Source organism: Lepidothrix coronata, unplaced genomic scaffold (assembly GCF_001604755.1).
Source record: "Lepidothrix coronata isolate B3197 unplaced genomic scaffold, Lepidothrix_coronata-1.0 Scaffold20, whole genome shotgun sequence".
NCBI classification, from domain to species: Eukaryota; Metazoa; Chordata; class Aves; order Passeriformes; family Pipridae; genus Lepidothrix; species Lepidothrix coronata.
In genome coordinates, this window is record NW_016690200.1 from 6,417,954 (window position 1) to 6,441,558 (window position 23,605).

At 48.5% G+C, this 23,605-nt stretch overlaps 1 protein-coding gene across 3 annotated transcripts in view; it reads right to left on the bottom strand.

Moving 5' to 3' along the window:
- Nucleotides 1–18,514, bottom strand: part of PODXL (podocalyxin like) — a 47,140-nt gene extending 28,626 nt beyond the window's left edge. For all 3 annotated transcript variants that reach the window (XM_017807836.1, XM_017807835.1, XM_017807834.1), the window contains exon 1: nucleotides 18,417–18,514. In XM_017807836.1, the coding sequence (XP_017663325.1) occupies nucleotides 18,417–18,468 (52 nt within the window). In that variant the 5' untranslated portion in view covers nucleotides 18,469–18,514. The remainder of the gene's footprint in view (nucleotides 1–18,416) is intronic.
- Nucleotides 18,515–23,605: the final 5,091 nt, after the last annotated feature.

Genomic DNA, 23,605 nt, shown 5'->3' on the forward strand with positions numbered 1-23,605 from the left:
CTGTCCCCACAGGACTGGGGAGTGGGTTCACAGGGCAGTGGGATCACCCACTGTCTTCTAGGACAGGATGGGCAGGAGGACAGAGGGGCAAGGTGGGCGCACCATCCCAGTCTTGCTGAGGGGCATGGGAACACGAAATCCATCGCCTTGCTCTCCTCTCCAGCTGGCTGGGTTCGTATTTGGGTTCACACTGAGCCATGCAGGGATGGAGCTGGCCCTGAGCTACTCATCCTGCCAGCTGAAGCCCTGCCAGCTGGCGGGCACCGGGGAGGAGTTGTCACATCTCATGTCACTCCAGTTGGGCACCGAGCATCGGTGATGTGTCTAGACTTTATCCGTGGGGGATGAGGGCCACAGGGCTCTTGCAGAGCAGAGCTCCCGTGGAGAGGTTTTGCAGCCAAAAAGCCCCCACTTTTCATGAGTATCCCACTAATCTTGCAGTGAGGAAGAGGAGCGGAGGGAATATGCCCTGTCTTGTGGTGGGGTCACTTCTTACAGGAAAAGGATTAACCCCAAACCCAAATAGGGGCTATTGGTTTCCCTGGGATCTCACAGCCCAGCAAAGCCAGACCACAGAGGGGCATTAAAGCTGGCATTAGCAGCAGGGATCTCATGCCCAAACTTGTGCCATCAATACAGATGATTCCACCCTCAGCTGGAGGCTGACACTTGCTGCAGGCCCAGCATGGAGCAGGTCCAACCTGCAGCCCTGAAGGTCAGAAATGACGAGGAGATACTCCAAACCCAAAGGAATAAGGAGACCTCAGCCTGGTCACAGGCAGCTTCAGTACAAGGGGAAAAAAACCTGGAGCTGGGTGACTGGGAGGTCAGTTTGTGCTGGCACAGAACCGCTGTGGTGCTGCAACACACTGTCCCCTGCTCCCGTCACCTCCCTTTCCTCTCCACCTCTCCCGAAGATTTACAGCAGGAATCGCCCTCGCTCAGCAGCCTCTGCCTGCTCCTGCCACCAAGGTTTTTGGTGGGGAGGTGGCCAGACCCCCAGGGCCAGGCTTGGGCAGGACTCAGAGGTTGCTCGCCCACCTCGAGGGCAGAAAGGGCCAGCGGAAAAGAGATGGTGGGGACACGATAAGACCCAAAGCCTCACCCTCCTTTGTGCTCCCAGCACCCTTGGTGAGTCACAGGTCGGCCCAAATTTACGCCCTCCAGCAGCAACTTTATTTTTGACCTTTTTTGGGGTCGTGAGTCATGTTGCTTCCCCCAGCCCATCTCACACGTCACCCACCACCAAGCCAGGATGGACCCAAAGACGACAAGCTGAAATATCTTGGATGATCCTTATGAGTCCCTTCCAGCTTGAGACAGTCTATGATTCTGTGATTTTTGGTCTATTGAGACTCAAAGGCGCCGTGATGCGACGGGGTGAAAGACACGACTGATGCCAAGTGACATAGGAGCCACATCCAACAGGCACTGGTGACCTCCTCAAGCATCCCAACCTCTCTACGTAAACTTTTGGGTGATTCCTAGTTAAATACTCACCCCCCAGTGAGAATTTGCTGGTCGTTCAGGCCGTGCTGGGGACAGGTTCGTCTGCGGGGGCATCTGGGACACCTGCAAACCTTCACTGACACACAGGCTGCCACCACACCCCCCTCACTCCATGTTTTTGCAGAAGATGGATGTCAGAATCTGTCCCCCCACCATGACCAGTCCCCCATGACCTTGGCTAGCCGGGGTTACCGAGCCAGCAACCCAGAGATTTCCTGTTAATGCCGTGAGGAGAACTCCACATTTCCTTGGGATCCTTTGTGTGTCGGTGCTATTTTGGGTCCCACCTTTTTTTTATTCAGTTCCACACCCACACCTCCCTCAGGGTGGGGTCTTCCTGGATAACTGGGAGCTCTATATATACACACATGTGTACATATGCACCTACATATATTTATGTAGCTGTGCCTGCGAGTTGAGCCTTTGGGCACTGACTGGACACGGAGGACTTGGCAGGAGGCTCGGTGCTATTCTTTAGGTGGGGAGAGCCTAGGAAGGGAAGGACACAGCAAACCCTCCCTCCTATTCAAAACTATTTAAAGACTGTCTGGCACTGAGTTTCTTTCCCACCAAATGGCTCCAGTGACGATCTGGCTTTACAGGCTCTGTAATCTGATCAACTTCTATTGTTGGCAAATTCATAATTGCCTCATTATTTAACAGTTGGTTTTACAGAAAAAAGAATATCCATTTTAGCTTTTTGTTATTGTTGTTGTTTTGCTTTATTTTGTTTTTCAGGACCACTAGGACCCAGTTTCTATTTGAAGAACTTGTGTTCTTCAACAACTCCTGCTCTTCCCCTCCTTAAAATACACATGATCACAGGAATCACTGATTAAAGGCATGAACAGTGAGTGATGACCTTTTTCAGTGCTATCCCAACGAAAGGTTCTCCAACACAGCATATTTATTACTCAGTGGCCTTTTACTGAGAGAAGTGTTCAAGGCCAGGTTGGATGGGGTTTGAGCAACCTGGTCTAGTGGAAGGTGTCCTTGCCCATGGCAGGGCGGTGGAACTGGATGGGCTTTAAGATCCCTCCCTGTCCAATCCATTCTATGATCCCATGTTCTAGGATTTACCTCCAGAGAGGAAGGATGCTCCTGGAAGCACTATGTGCTGGCTCACACCCTTGCTCAGCCACAACTCTCCAGAATAAACCTCATTACATTTCTTAACCTCTCCCTGTCCTAGTTTCCCCATCTCTACATGCAAGAGTGGACAGATTTTGGATAGGGGAGCTGTCTTCACTCACAGGCTGGTCCAGCACCTTTCTAACCAGGGCCCCAACCTTGGTGAGGTGCCAGAGCAATACAAATAATTACTAATAGTAAATCCCATGGGAGTCTATTACATTATGGTTCAACTTCCTCCCAAACAATTGCTCCTCTTCCTTGCTTTGTATGTTCTTCAAAAGAAGCGGCTGCTGTGCTTTAGGGCTGGGACACCGGCCGTGGTAAACATACACCCTGCTCAGCTGGGCCTGGGCAGCAAGAAAGGAGATAAATCTGATGTAAGACAATCACACTGAGGGTGGAAAAAGAAAAATGAGGGTTTAATGGAAACGGCAACGTAGCAGCACGAAACAGCTCTTACCCTGAAAGGTCCCTTAGGGCACATTTATTCACTGTTTTCAGGATGATCTTACTCGGATCGGCAATAAGAGCAAGAAATGTCGAGAGCAGAAGTGCCCGTTGGTCTCAGGGCTCAAAACATCTTCATCCAGAGAGTGGTGAAGGCCCTGGCACTGCAGGAGCACTCAGCTGAGGGAAGCAGAGATTTATTGTGGACAGTGCCAGTTCTTGGACGTGTCCCTGCTTTCTGCCTGTGCTGTGGGCACCCGGCCTGCACCACCCAAAATGTGCATAAAGGGAAAGATGACCCATAAATGGGGAGAAAAACGCTTTTGTCCCACAGCCAGTGGACAAAATTGTCTTTGTAGGCTGTACAGAGTATGGGAGCACCCTAATGCTGCAGGTTTGGGTGCAATATCAAACTCCTAGAGGGAGCTGGGAACCCCAAATATTGAGTGTTCAACAAAAAGCTTCACAAAAGTCCACAACAGTGGTTTGAGCTGGATCACCTCAGAGCAGAGTGGGCTTTGGTTGGGCTCTCTTGAGGTTCATGGGTCCTCATTCGGACAGCTTGCCCTGAAACACATGGTGGGCTGTCTCTGAGGATGTTTTCCCATTGCCAGAACCCGGAATTCAGGCCTCCACAGCAGGTAGCAAAGTGGAGAAGGAAGAAAGGTCTTGCTTATTAATCGGCCAACTGGCCTGACTTAATGCTGACAAAGAACAATGCCCATTTTGCTCACCCCTTCCAAGATGGAGCCTGCAAAGGCTTTAATTAGTCAATTAAATGTGGCTTTGTCATAGGAGATGAGACACAACCGGGATCAGCCAGCTGGGTTCTTGGCTGCTGAATGACACTGTCTTTCCAGCCCAGTGACCTCATTGTTATGACTCAATAGGGGAACAATGTTGTCCACCCAGCAGCCCAGCAAGGAGTGAGATTCCTGCGTGGTTACAGCTGAGCAGAAGAGCATGGGAAGTTGTGGGATGTCACCGGGATGGGGATCCAAAGCTTTGCACTCGCTGGGTTTCAATGGCATTGCGTGCTGAGAAACTGCAGCCAAAAAATATAATCTATAATACAAATACAGCATGACACAGTGGCCATATTCAGCTCCCCAAAGACTCCCTGGACAGGTAGGTGCAGGTAGTGAGTTTGAGCATGAAGAGATTCACTGATTAGGGAGTAAAATCCTAAATGATATCTCATGGGAAGGAAAGCTTGCAACACCTACACCCACAGTGGCCTGGTTGGAAAAGACCCCTGTCCATGTCACCTTTTGAGCTCAGGGCTTTGCTGGCATCTTCCTGCCATCAAAATATCTCCCTGCCACCAAAACCCTTCTCTCCAGGGCAGTGCCTGGAGGTTGTGCTGCAGGGCAGGCCATGGCAGGGCAAGAGGAGGGAGCAAAGGAAGCAGGAAGGAAGAAGGAGCTGCATCCCCTCCCTGCTGTTAATCATCCTCCTCTTTCTCCTAAAAGCAACCATCAGGTCTGCAAACACCAGGCTGAATTCCCACCTTGCAGGGGATCCATGGAGGTGACCAGCAGCTCTGGGTGCAGGGGTGGGATGTGGGGCTGGGCTTGATGGTAATATTCAAATTCTTCTGCTCTTGAGACAGCAGAGACCAGATCCTGCTTTTGGCTCAGCAGTGAAACTCCGTCATGTCAGCTTGGACATTTCCTTTAGAAAACTGAGCTGGAGTCACAGTGGGGTTGGGGATGGGAAGAGAGGGCAGGGACTGCAGGTCAGGTCTGTGATTGGACCCACAGAAGGGCATCAGCAGAGCAGAGGAGGGAGAGAGCACTGAACTGGGATTCAGTGGGTGCTGCTGGTTGGAATCCAGGAGTGGGGAGTTTGGAGGGAGAGCAAATGCAGCCCCACTTGGGGGATGTGCTACAATGGGGAAGGCTGAAGCTACATGAACAGCCCTGTCAGGTTTGCAAGTGACCCCTTGCCAAATCAAAGCATGGATTTGCTGCAGAAACCACCCAATTTTATGAGATACAAGAAAACAGCTTCCCTGACTATGGAAGGGCAGAAGTGATGACTGAAAAATCCACACACAGATTTCAAATGCACATTTGGAGAAGCACAATCAGCTGTGCAAAAAGACCCTCCCGTTGCCCCGAGCCCCACCTCATCCTGACATCTCTGGAAATTATTATCTGGGCAAAATGCTGCTGAACACCACTAAGAAAGCAAGCCCTGAGCCTCCTGAGCATGGAGGCAAGAAAGAGCTGAGCCATCAAAAGCAAACAATGACTTCTAGCAGCGATTACTGATAATTCTCAGTAATTGATTATTGGTTGCTTTAAATTCTCGGTAACTGATTGCTTTAAATAATTAATAACTTGCAAGTCTACCTACTACAGACACTGCTCTCTGGTGCAGGCATGTTCCTGGCCCCTCTTACCTGGCATAGAATCACCACAGAATCACAGAAAGGAACCTTGAAGATCAACAGCACCAAGTCCTTTGTCCAGCAAATTTCTGCACAGCACAGTAGCAAAATAAAAGGGACACCCATGCTAGAAGCCAGGCATTGCATTCTGGGACTGTGGGGGATGCAGCAGATGGACAAGTTCTGTGTTGCTGCAGGATTTGGATCACATCTCCCAAATGGGAGCAGAATAGTGTTGGAGAAAAGGGAATGTGATGGAGATGAGTTACAGCAGCAGGACCTTTGTATGTTAGACCCTCACCCTTGGGAAGGTGGCTCAAATCCAAACCCAATCAGCTCCAAAAGTTGTTCTTCATTGCTACAAAACAAATGCATTATTCCTAATCTATATTATCAAGGAGAGGGCTCCTCCTTTCCCCACTCTGGGTAGTTTCATGGAAAAATCCATGGATTGAGCAGGCTGGGATGATGTGCAACTCTTAGACTTTGGGAAGTCCTGAGAGGTCCAGGTGTCACCAAGCTCCTGTAACAAGCCTTTTGTGAGGAGAAATATGGGAAATCTGCCCACAGGCACCTCAGGCACATCTGTCACCTCAGCAAAGAACAGAGTTGTTGCTTAAAAACAGGAGCTGAGAGATCCGAGGGTCTTTCCCTGCCTCTGTGAAACAAATTCCTGCATCAGGAATACTTCTTACTTCAGACACAGGCTGTGAGCATCTGGTCTTGCCGGATTTGGGCAGAGGCAAAATCTTATTACCCCTTCTCTCTCCTGTCCCTCAGTGGGGTGAGTGCCCCTGCTCAGGCTGAGCCGAAATCCTTGCAGGAAGAGCTCATGGGCTGCACTTTTCTTACCCTTCCCTTCCCTGAGCCCCCCACTGCGATGAGCGTCAGCCTTCAGGATGGGAGTAAATAAAGTGAATCCCAAAAGTGCTCTCCAAAATCCAGCTTCAAAGCCAGTTTTCCTACAGAGGTTTCCCAGTGCTAGTCTCACTCAGCGTCCGCTTTATCAACCCTCTTCCTCCAGCGCCTCAGGGTACCAATTTTCCCTGCCAAGACAGAGATAAACCCGTGCCCCAAAACTGCTTCTGAGCTGGATTATAAGGAACCCCTCCCTAAAAGGCCAGCTGGGCTGTGTTTCAGGCTCGGGGCAGCCCCTGCTCCCAGGGAAAGCAGCTTTACATCCATCCCGGCATCGCTGCTGTCACCCCCCCTCCAGCGAGCCCCCGCCTAATCAGATTGGAGTGGTCCTGCCAGACACGCAAAATGCTCTCACGGAAGACAAAGAGTGGAGCTGCCACCCTCATCCGCCAGCTCAAACACAAACACAGCCCCGAAATAGCCGGCATTCCTTCGGCACGGCCGGCCCCCCAAGCGCTTCTCCTCAAACCCGCAAGGCACACGTAGCGTCTTTTTGGTGGTTTTCTGATTTTTAAAAATTATTATTTATTCATTTTGCAGTTTTTTATCAGGACTGTTAGCGGGGTTTTTCTGTGTGAGAGCACACGGAGAGTTTGCACAGTGGGACCTCAGCAGCCACACCCTCCAGGGCTTTGGGTCTGGCCCAAAATACACCCGCTCTCCACAGTGTCCCCCCAACTTTCTCACCAATAAGCATCGTGCTGGGGCTCTCCACCCATCCCGAGGCCTATCCAGTTGTCCACACCGTGTCCTGCAATGCTGGAACATTCTGCACTGGCCAGGGAGAGCAAGCAGAGGGTTCTGCAGGAGCTGCTGGTGGGGCAAGACGCTGATGAGATGCTGTAATCCCATTCCTAATGTGATCAGGGGAGGGAAAGCCCTGCTCCCTTGGGGTTCCCTGTGCCACCAAAACTCCTTTAAACCCCCCAGAATTTTACCCAGCACACCCGTGGCCAGATGAGTAACAGCAACACACAAAAAATTGGATTTTTTTTAAAGCAGAAAACAATCTCTTCATTTTTTCATCCTATCAGTTTGGATTCCTGTCTCTCCCCCCCTAACCCTCTCTAAAGGGCATTCATAAAGGACAACACAACACACATGTTGACCATGGGGTCCCCTGTTTCTCCTGCCACCAACCCACCTTATATGGCTACATTTCCCCCTTGTCTCACCAGTCTGCCTTTCTTCTTTTTGTGCCACTTGCTTTGCCAAAATAAAAGATTTTCCCCCCCAACTCAGCTGCCCTAAATCACCCCCAGAAACTGAAGCCATGATTTGGAGAAACCTGAAGTAGGTAACGTGGACAGTGGTGGGTGACAGGCTTTGTGCTTCGCTGTGCAGCCCAGAGGGGTGGTTGTTTTGACCATCCTTTCCCTCATTAGGAATTGCTGATCACCACCCCATCCACCACTGACATTCTCCTGATTGGAAAACTCCACAGGAAATAAGGTTTGGGGTGAGATAGTAAATTATAGGCCGGGTTTGGAGAACCACTCACTATGGAAGAGCCTCTGGCTCCCATGGCCATCATGGGATATTGCTCCTCCCAACACCCTGAGAGGGATTTGGGCTAATCAAATGCAGAGTGAGGGCTGCAGGGTCTTGCCCAGGGTCTGTTAGTGCATCCTCCACCTTAGGCTGGGTTCAACTGCAGCTTATCAGGGAACTTTATGAGCCTAAACTGATGCTCTGTAGCAGAAACAGAACACCCATGTCACTGGCAGTGGCACAGCAGTGATGGCAGGAGTGGCATCACAATCATCTTAAGATCATTTTATTTTCCTTTTTTCCCACCCACTGTGATTGTTGCCTTAAATAGTAAAGTTTTATTTCTCAGACTTGCTGGATAAAATGGTCTCACGTTGGATCAGCAAGGAGATGCATTAAAATAGGCTGGATGAGGAGATCCAGGATTCACCAGGCTCTGTGGAATTGTCTATGAATAGTGTTTTACTTGGGAAAGAAGAAGGGGAATTCAGGTTATCCCTGCTATCCTCACCAAACTGCTATGATAGGCATGCACTGTGAATGGATGGAGGTCCACCAGGATCTGCTAGGCTATGTTGGTCCCCTGGACACAAGAAGGATCTTTCCAATCTGGGCTTGTCCTATTGGGAATGGGTGTGCTCCCTGCCATGGGCCACGATCCATCAAGGCCAAATCTCTTCCTAATTTGTAAAAGACCAAATTAAAAAAAAAAATATTAAATATACTTCAGTAAGACCAAACCCAAGCAGGGTGCTCGTGGCACTTGGGGAACTTGGATTTTCTAACACTAAACAGGATTGGATTTGGATGCGGGACAAAAAACGGGCAGCCAGTTAAAGGAAGCCTCGTTAATTCTTGCTTCTCTTTCCTTTAATTGCCTTCTGCCCACACTATGGGCAGATATCCAGGGTATCCAGACACCCAGCGTGGGGTTCTTCTGTCAGAAGTTACACATATAAACCTCAGCTATCCATTGAAATTCCCTCTGCAGACCAAGGGGAGACACAGCCAGCCGCTCCATCCACAGTTAATTCCGAGCTGCGAAAACAATTGGAAACTGGCAGCTGAAAAATAAAATTGTTTCCTCTCCCATTTTAAACAGTAAAAGTGAATTTTAAGGGAACAGCTCCTGCTTGTTCAGAATCCTCGAGGGACACGAAACAATTCATTTCAGTCATGAAATAAACCCCATCACTAAGCTTGAGATTTGCTCAGTGAATTGCTCGGCGCTGAACTCAAAAGTGTGTTGAAAACTTTATTCATTAGGTAACCAGGCCCTGGGTTATTTGATGTGACTTAAAGGAATTTTAAATGCTGTTTTTGCATCTGTCAGTTTAACAGCAATTTCCTCTACAAGCAAAGAGCGTTTTCCACCAATAAACCCCAAATTAGTTTTATTCATCATTACCAAGGAAGACTTCGGAGATGCATAAATTAGAAATCAAGACAGAGAGGCATCAGGCTATAAAATTGCTTAAACAAATATGTTCAAGAGTGTGTCGACCTGGTTGGAAAACACAGTTGAAAGGCAAGAGTGGGCTGTAAATCTCCAAGTTTTACAATGAGGAGAATTAACCCTGCCGAAGGGATGTAGCTATGAATTGTAAATGAAAAACATGATTAAAATCAAATCATTCAAATTCTGACTTTCTCCTGCCGTATTTTAAGTCGTGATTAAAATTCATAATTTAAGCCACATCAATTTAAATCAAAGCACCCTGCCATAAAATGAGGTTTTGAACCCTTTGTGAGGTTTTAATGAGAAAAAAAAAAAGATCGTCCTCCTGCTGAATGAAGTTAATGGGGATTTATTGGTGCCATTCATAGGCAGGAACTGTCTTAGAAGCCTCCAAAATCACACAGACTGAGAGCCTTGAGGGCTTTTTTTAGCCATCTGGGAAAGTTTTAAGGAAATAAAATAATTTTCTATAATAGGGTGTTGTATTAATCTCTAAACTTTTTCCTCCCACAATATTCCACACGACTGATCAGGACAGGAAAATTTATTCCTTATGCCAAAGAGATTGACACCTTTCATGGCCTTTTTGGCATGGGAATTACCCCAAGTGATGATGGGCTGAGATTAACTCTTGCATACTTGGAAAATGGGCTCAAGGGGGTGATTTTTGCTTTCTGACTTCACAGCTGATGTGATGCCATGTCCCACTTTGCTTATAATTTGCCCTGTTGTCTCTCAGTTGGATGAGGCTTTTCTGGGAGCCCCGGACTTGTTGGCTCATCCCATTTGCAGCACACACATCCCAGCTTTTCATTGCCACGTGGGATTCTGGGGGGCTTATGGCATTGGTATAAACTCATGTGGCCTCAGAAGGAGGCAGTGGAGAGCACAAACACCTCACAGCCAGATCAGGGTAAAAATGAAACCCATATTAGAAGGAAAAAAATAACAAAAAGGAAAATAAAAAACACGAGGGGGCCGTTTTGTGCTTTTACTGCACGTTGCTACTTTCTCCACTTTGCCAAGAGAAACCCATGGGAGCAAATTTGTATTTATTTATTTGTTATTTCTATTCCTTTAGGCTCCAAAACCAAATCAGGGCACCAGCAGAGAGTGATGACTGAAAAAATGCATTAATGAGGAAGCTGGTTTGGAGCAATCACAGCCTGGTTTGAGGGTGCTACTTATTAGCTGGCCTAGTACCTGGTAGAAACTTGCTCCCTTTACCTGTGCTTTAAACATTTCTTCTGTTGCTTAATAGATTAGAAATGTCCAACCAAGACAACTTTATTGCTTATTTAGCATAAATATATCTATCTACCCCCAAGACCTTGGTTACTTGATGTTATTCCAGCACAACCACTGCTAACCAGATCCCTGCTGGCACAGAGCATCTCCTTAACTCTACTCTGCTTTTTCTCACAGCCAAGGCTTGCAGTATCTTGATAAGCAGCATATAATGATCACCCTGAGAGCTCTCCACTTCCCTCAGCCTGCAGCAGTATCATTTAAACTTTTCCTTTTTTTTTTTTTTCCCCCTCCATTTGCCTACGTGGTGGAATGTCTTATCTCACCCTCCTGCCTTCAGACTCCAGGGAGGAGGGAAAAAAAAAGAAAAAAAGTGGTCTTTGCTATTAGGTTTCAAAGAAGGACTTTCTCAAATACAGTTTTTCCAAATCTTTCTGAAGAGCCTTTCAAGTCCCCTTTGTCAAAGTTAGAGATCTGGCATTTTTCTCTTTGCCTTCATCTAACAGAAGCCACTTAGAATAAATGTCTGACAAGGTTGTCTCCTCATTTCTCTACGATAGATTTAATATATATTTAAGCACTACAGCTTAATAACTCTAAGCCAATTTCTCCCTTCTCTTCCAGTTAAATTTGCTAAAATCAATTAAGGCTGCAAGAGAAAATTTCAGCCTTTGCCATCAATAACTAAGGCCTTATTCTTCCACTGCAAAATGACCTTCCTTCTGCCTTTCAGCACTCTCATGAGCCATGTGGCCTCAGACCAAAGCTCCCTGCACACAGAGTTTGTAAGACAGAGAAAAAGGCTCTGGATTAATGCAATTTTTATTAAGGATGCTAAGAATATCAACTGGACCTCAAAGCAACATCTAAAATGGGACCAACTCAGAGATAAAAAATTCCCTTTTCCATTTTGGAGGAGATTATAACACAGATCCCATCTGCCTATTTCCAAGGATCTGTCCTGAACCTGGCATCAAACACAGATCTGGGTTTTAAACCCAAGGATCATATTCTTATTTGCCTTTTCATTTTGCAGCCTTTAGGGTGCACTCCTGACCCACCACCAAGACGTTCTTCCAAATCCCGAAACACACCTTTTTTTTTGATGTTTTTAAGCACATACAGACACTGTTCTACAACACCAGGGACACACTGTGATTCTTGGGGTGTCCTGTGTAGGGCCAGGAGATGGACTCAATGATCCTGATGGGTTCCTTATAACTCAGTATATTCTATGATAAGTATTTCTAGGAGCAGATTCCGGATATTTTTGGTGCAACGCTGGATCATGTTGAGGAGCATATATGGAAACAAACCTTTCTAGTGGACAAATTAGCCCAAGACACATCTAAATTGGCTTCAGAGGATGCAGCTGAATTAAAGAACAGCTCAGCTCCAACCTTGAACACCCTGGATAAATATCTGAACCTACATGGCATTACCTTGGGTCCCTCAGTAGGAGGAAGAAGCAACTTGTCCCCTGGGACTCCCAGTTTTCCCCTCCTCCACAAGCCAGCTCATCCCAAACTGGAGCCCAGTGCCTCTCTGCCACCACCCAGCCCCAGCACTACACCAGGACACGGAACCTTGGACATTATGCACAAGTCAAGCCATTGCTGAAAGCCAAACCTCAACGTCACCTTCCCTCAGCTGGTTTATTGTGGATGCACATCCTAAAAGCAGGTGCTTCAGCCCAAAATAAAGGTTCATTCCCCTTCCTCACCCCTTCTGCTCTCAGCAGGGCATTGAGGCGCCACACTGAGTTAATTTTAACAAGATGTTTGCATCCTCCCTGTCTCCTTGCAATACTTTGTCACCGAAGTGTCACCGGTGCCTGCTGAGCGCCCCTGGCCCGCGGCCAAGCGAGCTGTGAGACACATGTTGTCCACGGGACAGAAAAGGTGCCTGCAACATGCAGAGCAGCAGGAGCTGCAGAACAGACACATTTAGTGATGAGAAAACCTTCATCAACAAGGCCTGGGGCTCAATAAGCAAATAGGCACTGGAGGATGTTGGTGCCTTTGGAGTTCGGAGCAACTTCACTCCGAGACTTGAAGGAGAGAGGTTTTTTTTTCCTCTTTAGGGTTGATGGGGCATCCTGGCACTTTCTGGTTCCAAAAGGATTTCACAGAATCACAGAATATTCAGACATGGAAGGGACTCACAAGGATCACCAAGTCCAACTCCTGGCCTTGCACAGGACAACCCCAAGAATCCTGTCATGTGCCCAAGAGCGTTGTCCAAACGCTTCTTGGACTCTGGCAGCTTTGGTGCCGTGACCACTTCCATGGGGAGCAATATTTGGTACCAAAAGCTGACTCTGAGACACACTGGGACTCAAATCAAGTGAATATGTCCATGCAATCTTGAAAAAGGTCACCCAAAATAACCCACAAAATAAATTTTGTACTTCCAGAAAGCAGTAACTTTACTATTGGCATCTTCTAAGACTCCTCCAGACACTCACTATTTCCAGCACTAATTGTAATTCAAAGTGAGCAAGAAACTTGAAGGAGGCTGAATCATCCTTTAGGGAACCTCAGGTTTCCTCAGAGGGTGGTGAGGCCCTGGCACAGGTTGCCCAGAAAAGTTGTGGTTGCCCCATCCCTGGAAGTGTCCAAGGCCAGTTTGGATGGGGCTTGGAGTAACCTGGTCTAGTGGAAGGTGTCCCTGCCCATGGCAGGGGGTGGAACTGGATGATATTTAATGACTCTCTCAACCCAAACCATTCTGTGGTTCTATGATGAACTCTCTGCCTTGGCTGTGGAAGGAGGTGAGGACACTGATACCCATCCCCGGGAAGTTCACCTTGAAGAAAAATACCACTGCATCTGGTGGCCCCAGGCTGTCACACTATAAAGGGGTAGAAAACAAGCAGTGCAAAGTCACCAGCTCCTCCTGAATCACAGCACAAGGCTCCAAATTTAGTGGGTCTCATGATAAAAGCCCTCTTTGTGGTTTGTGCCTTCTGCCCTTGCAGCGTCAAGCGGTTGCTTCTGGCCATGGAAAGCTGTTGTTGCATTGCAGTCCCCTGCTCACCAGAACTTCATGGAACCATGGAAGGTCAGAAAAAACCTCTAAACCTAACACTGCCTGGTCCACTACTAAGCCAGGTCCCTAAGCACCACGTCTAGTTGTTTTTTGAACACTTCTCACTGCTCTTTGTCCTGCAGCAGCCCCAGCTGAGAGAATCTCCCCATCCCTGACCACTCACCACACGGTCTCCACCAAACAGCACATAGTTTAAGAAAAAACAGGAAAAGCAGAGGCAGAAACTCTGTCACAGTCCTTTAAACAGCATTTCAGCTCTTCATATATGATTTTTGTACAGTAACAGGGAAGATCGTATTTTTCTCCCCAGCTCTACCTTCTCAGACAGGGTTGTTTAGCACAAATATTAACATGTTTTTGGATATGGCACATTTAGGCACTTCTAAACTGGAGCTGTGATATGGGCAGAGCACATCCCTCCTGCCCCCACCCAGTTTCCTCGAGGTTCTCCAGAGCAAAACACCACAAGGCTCCAGCACAACTCTACAAAAAATATACAATTAGAGCCATAAAACCTGGTGAAGCTCAGACAAACTGTTCCCAAGCCTCCAAAATAACAGGAGAAAGCACCTTCACTCTGCATTGTGGGACACCAACACACCGGGTAATTCTAGGAGGAAAATCGGGATTTTCTTTTGGTTAAGCCCCAATGGCAGATGGAGAGGGTCTGGGGGGAGATGGGTGGCACTTCCACAAACCCCACCATGCAGTGGGACCTGCAAGACTCCCATGCAGAATCAGGTTTGAGCCTGGCTGTCTCACAAACTGCAAGAGAAAGACTTGGCGGATTTGTTTGGGAATTCTAAGCCCAAAAGAACTGCTCTCTGACATGTGGAGTATCCAGCAAAGCCCTGGGGGTTGCAGCAGACAGAGCACAGGTAGCTGAAGAACAACAAATGCCAGATGACTGTGCATGGCTTAGAGTGGGAAAAAAAAGGTCAGGTTTGCTCAGGAGCTCTGTGTGAAGGAAAGGGCAGGCATTGCAAGAATTCAGAAACAACATCCTTAGGTGGAGATGGGCCAGTTATGGAAGAAGCTGAGCACATAAACAGGCTTTGGACAAGGAAGTTGGCAGGAGCACGTGAAATCTCCTCGGAGGCTTGGGGAGATTTCACACTCCTGCACATGGGGAATGGACCAAACCGGGCCACCTGGATTCCTGCAGAGTTCAAACCCTCTGTGGTGTTCAGCCCTCAGAGCTGAGGGTGATTGTTGGTCATGCAAGAGCGCTGTCAGGCTGGGAGCAGAACTGAGGGTGAGGCGGATCCTCAGGCTCACAACCTGCGTGTTTCTGTCTGTGTCACTCCCCATCAGATCAGCAGTGGGGAGGGAGGAATTTCTGTGCATCCACAGGTGGATTTGCTACGTGCTTGGTCCTGCTACTGCCTGGACCACCTGGAGATAAAGCTGAAGGCACCTGGGCTTGGGGCTTGAGCTCCCATAGCACAGGCAGATGTTACAACAGGATCTCACCTCCACAGAGCACCACTCTGTAATAAGGATGAAACCCCAATCACTCCATCCTCCCCAGCCCTGCAAAGCCCCCAGGGGGGGCTCTGGGTGCTGTGGTGGGTCCTTGAGGACAGGGCAAAGAGGCCACCCAGACCAGCATCATGGAGAAGGGGGCAAAATTTGGGGTACCTAAACCCCAACAGCTCCTCTGCAACACAGCAGAGGGATGCTCGCTGGCCATAAATAACCTCCATCACTCCCCATGGCCTGAGCCCCAAAACACCCCAGAACTTTCTCTCCCCCAAATGGGGAGAGAAAATACATGATTTATAAAGTAAATAATAACCAAAGTGCAACCCCAGCCTCCCTAGAAATGCTGAGAGCAGATATTTCCAGCGGGTCTCCCGTCACCGCCAACATGAATGATCACCAACCTCCTTGTCACAAACCTTTAGAGCAACTCTCTGGAATTAAATCAGCATATTGCATGGTTCCAGTTCCTTTCATCCAAAGATCTTCAAATGATTTACAAACAATTCTTTAATTAAGCCTTCCAAAGAGGCCCCAGGCTACTATTACTGTACCTGCTTTGCCACGGGGGAATCGAAGACACCGCACTGCTAAAACAGCCTGCAAAAAGGTTGCAAAAATCTTATCAAAGTTCCTCCAACAGTAAATATATTAAGAAGACACTCTGCTTCGCTGCTGATTTTGAAACCCTCAGGTTAACCATTTTTTTCTTCTCCTGGAGACATGGTCCCAAATTGCCTCCTCCCGCCTGTGTCAGGATTAGTATTCAACGGATAAAATGGTTTTTTAAAAATGCGCATCTTTGACAGCTTGTCTTCTACAAACACGAACTCCCAGTACCAGGGAACTACCAGTACCAGGGAGCCAGCCCAGCTTTGGGAATGAAAAGCAGTGTTTTGGCAACAAGGATTTAAAACCCATCAATCTGAGGTTTGTTTTGATCCAGGCAAAGGGTTGATCTCCAGTAAAGCCCCTTCCTGTTCTTTTTTGCCCCCAGGACAGGTTTGTGCTGTGGCTCTTTTGAATCCTCTGTGAATAAAAAGAATTGGTTTTCTCTTCCTGATGCAATTTTGTTATCAGACCCCCCCTGTGGGAATACAAGACGCAATATGGGGAAGGAGTAAATAAAATTAAATATCCCATGAAGACACTGTAATGGGTAACTGAGCCACTCACTGGCTGGTTGAATTTACAGATGTTATTTGCCCAGTGCCATGTTTGCTGCATCTCTTGTACACTCTTGTCTGAAGCTGATTTTATCCTGATTTAAGCAGGGAAATAAGGAGCAATCTCTGCAGAATCAGGGGTTTGGGATGACAGAAGCCTGGAAGTCAGTATTTCTAGAGAAATAGCTGTACCCAAAAGACCTGCCTTTAAAAAACTTCAGTAACCTTGTGTTGACTCTGCTCTGCCCCACGCACAGAGGTTGTCACCTTCCAAAAACATGCTCCAAAATCCCAGCTTCCCGCTCACCCACCCATTTCACATCCAGTTCAAGGAGAGCAAATCATGCAGGGTCCATCCCAATTTCTCAAGATACTCGAAATCTTGCAGTTTCACTTACAGACTCAACTTCTTCCCATTTAAGGAGGGGAAAAAGAGATGAATTTTAAGCTTTGAGTAGCTCAGATGATTGCAGAGATATCAGCCTTGAGACTCCAAGCCCAAACACCCAGCAAACCTGGATGCCTATTTTAGCCCCTAAGGAAGAAAATCCTGATGCCAATATCCAGGGAGCAACATAAAAGCATCTCTAAGGAGCTTATTTCAGAACTTAAGAGCAGCAACGAATGACAGAAAATGCTGTTTTCAAGGATTTAGTTAATTAATTTCTGAGAAAGGTGTAATAGGATCACTTGAGAGTGTTATGGAAACAGGTCCCCCCACATCCTCCCACTGAAAGCCTGTTTTGTCCCGAGCCCTGAGTATTTATTGCCCCATTCTGAAAAAAAACCCAAAACCTTCTGAGAAGGCAAAGTCAGCTAAACTCAGCTAAATTCTGTCCAGCACAAGAAAATTGTGTTAACTGCTCCTACTTTATGCCAATATATTAATGACACTCAGCCTTCCTGACCTTTAGGGGAAGAGAAATCTCTTTTCAAGTCCACCTTGGCATCCGGGAGAGATGGGGGCTCACACCTGCTCACCCACCAAACCCCCGGCACCGTGAGTTCTATGAGAGGAACAGGAAAAAAACAGGCAGGCAGAGATTTCAGCCAGACCTCTGGGAATTCACCCCACAGTTAAATCCCCAGGGCCCTGCCTCCACTTGTGCTTTTACCTCCGGAGCCTCCTCCAGCTTTTGTTACCTTGAATAAAAGCACATTCAGCTCAGCAGAGGCTCTTTTGGGAGACAGGAGTCGGAGCAAGATTTCACCTTCTCCTATTTTATTTCGTATTTTATTTTATTTTATACCATTTAATTTTATTAGTTTCCCACCTCCCTTGTCTTCTTTGATTACAGGGAAGAAACACCCCACTCCTCCCTACCTTTATTCACTTTCCAAAGAATCAGTGCATTTCCTTTCCCTGCTACTTTTCCATGTGTTTTTTTGGCCACCTCTCCAACAAAACACCCCATCAAAGAGCCAGGCCTCCCACTCCATCACCCACCAGACCCTGAACCCCAACACCATCGCAGGACCCCAGGCACTGCTTCCACTCCCAAACCTCCCCGACACCGCACATCCCGCCCGGCTCCACCGCTGCCCCACAGCGAGGGGTCTCCAGTTTAACCTTTTTCCAACTCCTCCATCAACTTCCAACAGGGAATTGCTTTCTCCCCCCCGCACTCTTTTCCCACGCCATCTCCACGGTCAGAGGTGATGGCCCGTGTTCGGTACGTGCAGCACCCGGAGCGCTGGACCACTGCGAGAACAGCCGCACCAAGCCGAACCCAAGGTCCCCCCCTTGCTCGATGGGACCCTAAAAAATCGCTCTCCCAAGAGAGATGTTTCCCCAGCGCCCGGGGAAGGGATGCGGGCGGGAAGCAGCGGGTTTGGCTCATCCCGCTGCAGAGCGAACCAGCACTGCGGCTCCTGCACCCGAAGTTGCGCTGCCGCGGAGGGCTGGATGCGCTCGGGTTTTGGCTAAGCGGGGTGATAAGCCCCGACTCAGGAGGCGGGTGGGCGCTCAGCATCCCCCCCCCCTCCCCCGGATCGTTTTCCTCCAAACTCGAAGATAGTAAAAGGAAAAACAGAGGGGGACGAGAAGGCGAGGGATGCTGGGAGGTGGGGAAAAGGCACGGCGAGGGCAAAAAGCGGGGAAGGAGGCGGCACTCACCGAGCAGCAGCAGCAGCAGCGGGAGCAGCGGCAGCAGCCCCGGAGCCCGCATGGTGCTTCCCGGCCGTCCCGCCGCTCTCCCGGCGCTCAATCCCGGCGGGGCGGGCGGGAGATGCCCTCCCTCCCTCCCACCCTCCCTCCCTTCCCCGGCCACTGCCCTCCCTCCCCTCCCTTCCCTTTCCCCGGCCCCGGCCCGGGCCCCCCCTTTCCCCGCCGGGGGAGGCGCGGAGCGGCCCCGACCCGCCCCCGCCTCCGCCCCCGGAGCGGGGGGAGAGAGCGGTGGGATGGGGATGGGGATGGAGGGGGGGATGAGGAGGGAGGGATCCACCTGCCGAGGGGATGTGGGGTTGCGTTAGGATGGGGGTGTGCGGGGTATTTGGGGTTCTCAACTGCATGGGGGCATTTGGGGGTTTCGTTGGGATTTTGGGGTGAGGGGGGTATTTGGGGTTCTTAACTGTGTGGAGGGGTTTGAGGATTTTGTTGCAATAGGGGTTTGGGGGGACTGGGGGCTGTCAGCTGCATGAGATTTGGAATGAGGAGGTTGGGGAGGATTTAGGGGGTTTCATGGGAACAGGGGGTGGAGGGGAATTGGGGGTCCCAAAGCAAGGGGAAGAATTGGGGAGTTCAATTGGGACGGGGGTTTGGACAGGGATTTGGGGTTCTCAGCAGTATGGGGGGATTTAGGGGTATCATTGGATTTGGGAGGTTGGAAAGGATTTGGCGGTTTCGTTGGGATTGGGATTTGGGAGGGATTTGGGGTTCTTAACGGCATGGGAGGATTTGGGGGTTTCATTGGGATTGGGGGATGTGTGTGGATTTGGGGTTTCTTTAGGATGAGGGTATGGGGGAGATTTGCGGTTCTCAACTGCGTGGGGAGACTTGGGGCTTTCACTGGGATTGGGGTTTGGGATTGTATTTGGGGTTCCACCTGCATGAGGGGATTTGGGATTTTAGTCAGGGTGGGGGATTTGGGGAGAGCATGGGGGTTTCATAGAAATTATGAGGTTGTGACGAATTTGGGAGGGGGCTTGGTGTTCTCAATTGGATAGGGGCATTTAGGGGCTTCATTGGGTTTGGACTGGGTTTGGGGTTTTCATCGGGATGGGGGCTTGGGAGCATTTAAGGTTCTGAAATGCATGGGGCAATTTTGTGGTTTTATTGGAGTTGGGAGGTTGGAGAGGATTTAGGGGTTTTGTTGGAATGGAGGTTTGGGGGGATTTAGGGTTCTCATCTGCATGGGGGGATTTGGGGGTTTAAATGGGTTTGGGGTTTCCATCGGACTGGGCACTTCAGGGTGACATTTGGGACTCCTGGCTTGATGGGGGGAAATGGAAGGTTTCTTTGGGATAGGGATTTGGAGTTCTCACCTGCACGGGGAGACTTGGGGGTTTAGTCAGGGTGAGAGGTTTCGGTGGGATTTTGCATTTACATGGGGGGATTTGGGGATTTCATTGGAATCGAGTGGTTGGGGAGAATTTGGGGTTTTGTTGTGAGGGTGGTTTGGAGTGAATTTGGGGCTCTCACCTACATGGAGGGATTTGGGGAGTACATTGGGTTTAGAGGTGGATTTGGGATTTTTATCAGGATGGGGGTTTCCAGGGTGGTGGGATTCCCGCCTGCCTGGGGGGGATTTGGAATCTTCATCAGGATGAGGACTTTGGAAGGATTTGGGGGTTTTGTCAGGGTGGGTGGTTTGAAAGGGGATTCATCATTCCCATCTATATGGGGAGGGGTTGGGGTTTTCATTGGAACTGGGGGGTTGGGGAGGATTTGGGATTTTCATTGGAATGGCAGGAGCGATTTGGTATTCCCACCTGCATAGTGGTGAATTGGGAGGTTTCACTGGAGTTCAGGGTGAATTTGGGGTTTTCACTGGGAGGAAGACTTGTGAGGGATTGTAAGTTTTTGTCTGGATGGGGGTTTGTAGGTTGATTTTGAATTCCCATCCACATGAATAAGGATTTGGGATTTTCATCTGGATGAAGACTTGGGGATCAATTTGGGATTCCTGCCTGCATGGGGAAAATTTGTGGATTTTATAAGGATGGGCATTTGGGGGTGGATTTGGAATTTTCATCTGGATGGGGGTTTGGGGTTTGATTTCAGATTCACATCCAGGTGTGGGTTTCTCGGGGATTTTCATCTAGATTGGGTTCATTTTGGGACTCTCAGCATGAGTGGTGGTTTCTTTGGAGTTTTGGGTTAATTTGGGATCACTTTCTGCACTTTCACCCATCTGAACACACACACAGTGCCCCAATGGTACAAAATCCCCCTGATCCCTCCTCTCCCCAACAGTGAGTGTACCTTTTCACAAGATGATTTCTAGGAAAGATTTGCACCCGTTTGGAATGTCTTAAAGGAACAACATGCCCAGAGTATGAAGGACAAAATTATTATCAGATCTTGGCATTTTTTGTGGCAAGAGGGAAAGGTGTTGAAAGTTTTTTCTCTGATGTTCAGGCTGCAGCTGGGAGGAGACTAAAAATAAGTTCAAAGCTTTGCACTGAATCCCTCTCCTGGCTCTGACAGATCCAGCTAAACCAGGAACCCTCCCAGCCGGGACCCAGAGGTGGCAAAAATAACCTTCCCTCCAAAAAGGACTTTTCAAATACAGTTTTCTTGATGCCTTCAGTTAAAGGTGGACTTTCTTCTTGTTGCAAGGTCACTTTGAGAAGATGAGGAGGTGCTTGGGTTGGCTGGCTCACCCTCCCTACCTGCTTTGCATTTGTCCCCAGAAAAGGCTTCTTGTCCTGATTTTGGGTTCTGGGTCAGTGCAGAGAGACTTTCCCTGTGCCTCAGCCCAGCCTCACCTCCTCTTACTACGACTCTGCATTACACAGCCCCTGAAACCTGGGAAACTCAAGCTGCAATAAGTAAATGAGCATGTTGATGCACATTATCAATCTTGCCAATATCAGAGAGGCAGTTTCTTCTCCCCCTGCAGAGTATTTTTAATAAGAGGTCACATTTACACACACACACTCTCCCAATCAGCACATTTTGGTTTTAACTGCCGAGTCAAAGTAGCCCAGGGGAAAATCTGAGGTGCTCCAGCGTAGCAGTGTCCCTGGGATGAAGAGGAGGGGGGAAATGCTGAAGTCTTCAAACTCTCTATGGCACCAGTGCCCAAAAAACACTGCAAAAATATCCCGGGGCACATTACTCTGGGATAGCAGTGCCTGGGAGATGGGCTCCTCCAGGGTTGGATCTCCACCGTGGATGACGGCTGTGGGGAGGACAGACAGAAGAAGAGCTCCTTTGGCAGGGAAAACCCAAGGAAAACAAAATGACCTGAAATCCACTTAAAAATCAGCCTAGTTTTGGTGGCCATTGGTTTTATTGTGCAATGTTTGTAATGAGAGGTAGGAGAAGAATTCCATCTGGCTGGTCCCATCAGCAGATCTGGGCTGTGCTGGTCCTTTGGCCTCGTGCAGGGAGAAGGGACCCTCAACCCCTGAGCACCTGATGCCTAAATCCTTTTAAATTGCTAATTTAGGATGTGGGTTTTCTCTTAATTATCATAACCCTGGCACTTATGCAGGGAGTTTTGTCAGTTCTCAACTTACTTGTGGGACATGCTGCTCCTCCCTCGCTGCAAGTGTTGGCTGCTGGCAGTTGCCATGGTGGGTAAAATAACGGCATTCCAAGAGTCTCCACTTCTTGGAAAGACTGATTCATCCAGAAACATGGTGTTAAGCTTCCCTTTTTCAAGGGGGCAGCACAAAGGTCTTGCATTATTCCCGCTGCTTTGCAGGGTACAGGAGTTGGATCAGGATCTGCCTCTGGCCTTTGCCTCAAAGGGGATAATTACTGAGAAGGTGTCAGATCAGGGCTATGAATCATGAGCAGCTGAAGGAAAAGAGAAAGGGATATTTAGCATGGCTGCTTCAAAAGCTGGGGGTCTGTTAAAGCATATCCCGCACCAACGTTTTACCGTCAGCCTGGGAAAAAGTCAAAAAAAGCCCTAATTTGGGAAACTGGGCACTTCCAGGGAGGTCAAAAAGGTGTTTCACAAAAAGATGTAAACAGCCTTTGATGCCCAATGCAGCACTGCTCACTGGGAGCTCTGTCACGAGTGTCCCAGCTCTGGAGGTTTTCCTGAATACCAACATCACAAGGTCAGGAAATTATGTGAAAGCTTTTGCTTTCAACTCCAAACATGAAAGTCATGTCTTTGAGGTGTAGAGAAACCCTTTGGAGAATGGCCTGCATGCCTGCCTGAGAAATGGGGGCAAAAAATAGGAATTTGCTTTAAAATTTATTATTGACATTATTATTATTTAAAAATCTCACGGGCTTAAGTCAGTCAGGTGTCATTTTTAATCCTGTCACTGCACACAGATTGACATGTACCTGTTTCTGTGTGTACCAGCTAAATATTTGTCTAAGACTGTGAGAGAACAGGACAGGGAGTCAGTGGTTTCAAGGTGTGTGAGTCAGCTGGGCTGAAATGGCCTCAGGAGGAGGGAGATTTCACCTGACACAAGATTTCCTTGTCGAGGAAATCCCAAGATGCTCTTTCGTCTCCCCAACGGGGTATGAAAACCCCATTTTATTCTACAACTTAAAAGTAAACTGGGCAAAGGAGGAGAAAACATAAAGCAGGAGTTGCTCTTGGCGGATAAATTCCCAGTGACAGTTTTATCTTGTAATTCCTTCTCAGCTGTGTTCGGATTCGTCATAACATCTGACTGACGTCTCCAGGCAGCCTTGCGATATTTACCTCTTTTCACAGAAAATGACCGAGGAAAGCGACGCAGCAGGAAAATCCTCGGGCTGAGATCCAGCTTAGGATCACTCAACTTGCCAGTAATCCGGTTTTGTTGGATGTCGTCACCTATTTCCTTGTGCGGTCGGGCGCAAAGTAATAACGTTTGGAATTCAAATTCGGGGTTTAAGATGGGAAGATGAAGGGCAGCACACACAGAGCTGATACCTCTGACGTGGGCAACAGCGTGAATGACAGCACGTGGGCTCCTGGGGTGAGGATCACTAAGTGGTTATTTCAGGAAGGAAAGGAAAAAAATCCAGAAAAACCTCTCAAAGTACCCTCCCTTTATTAAGAGACAAAAATACCTGTGGTCTGATGTTTGTATTTGTATTTCAGAAGATGAGGAGTCAGCAGTGTCATGTGGGAGTCTGTTCCTTAGCCTGGAGCTGACCCAGGAGGAACTAAAATGCAGCTT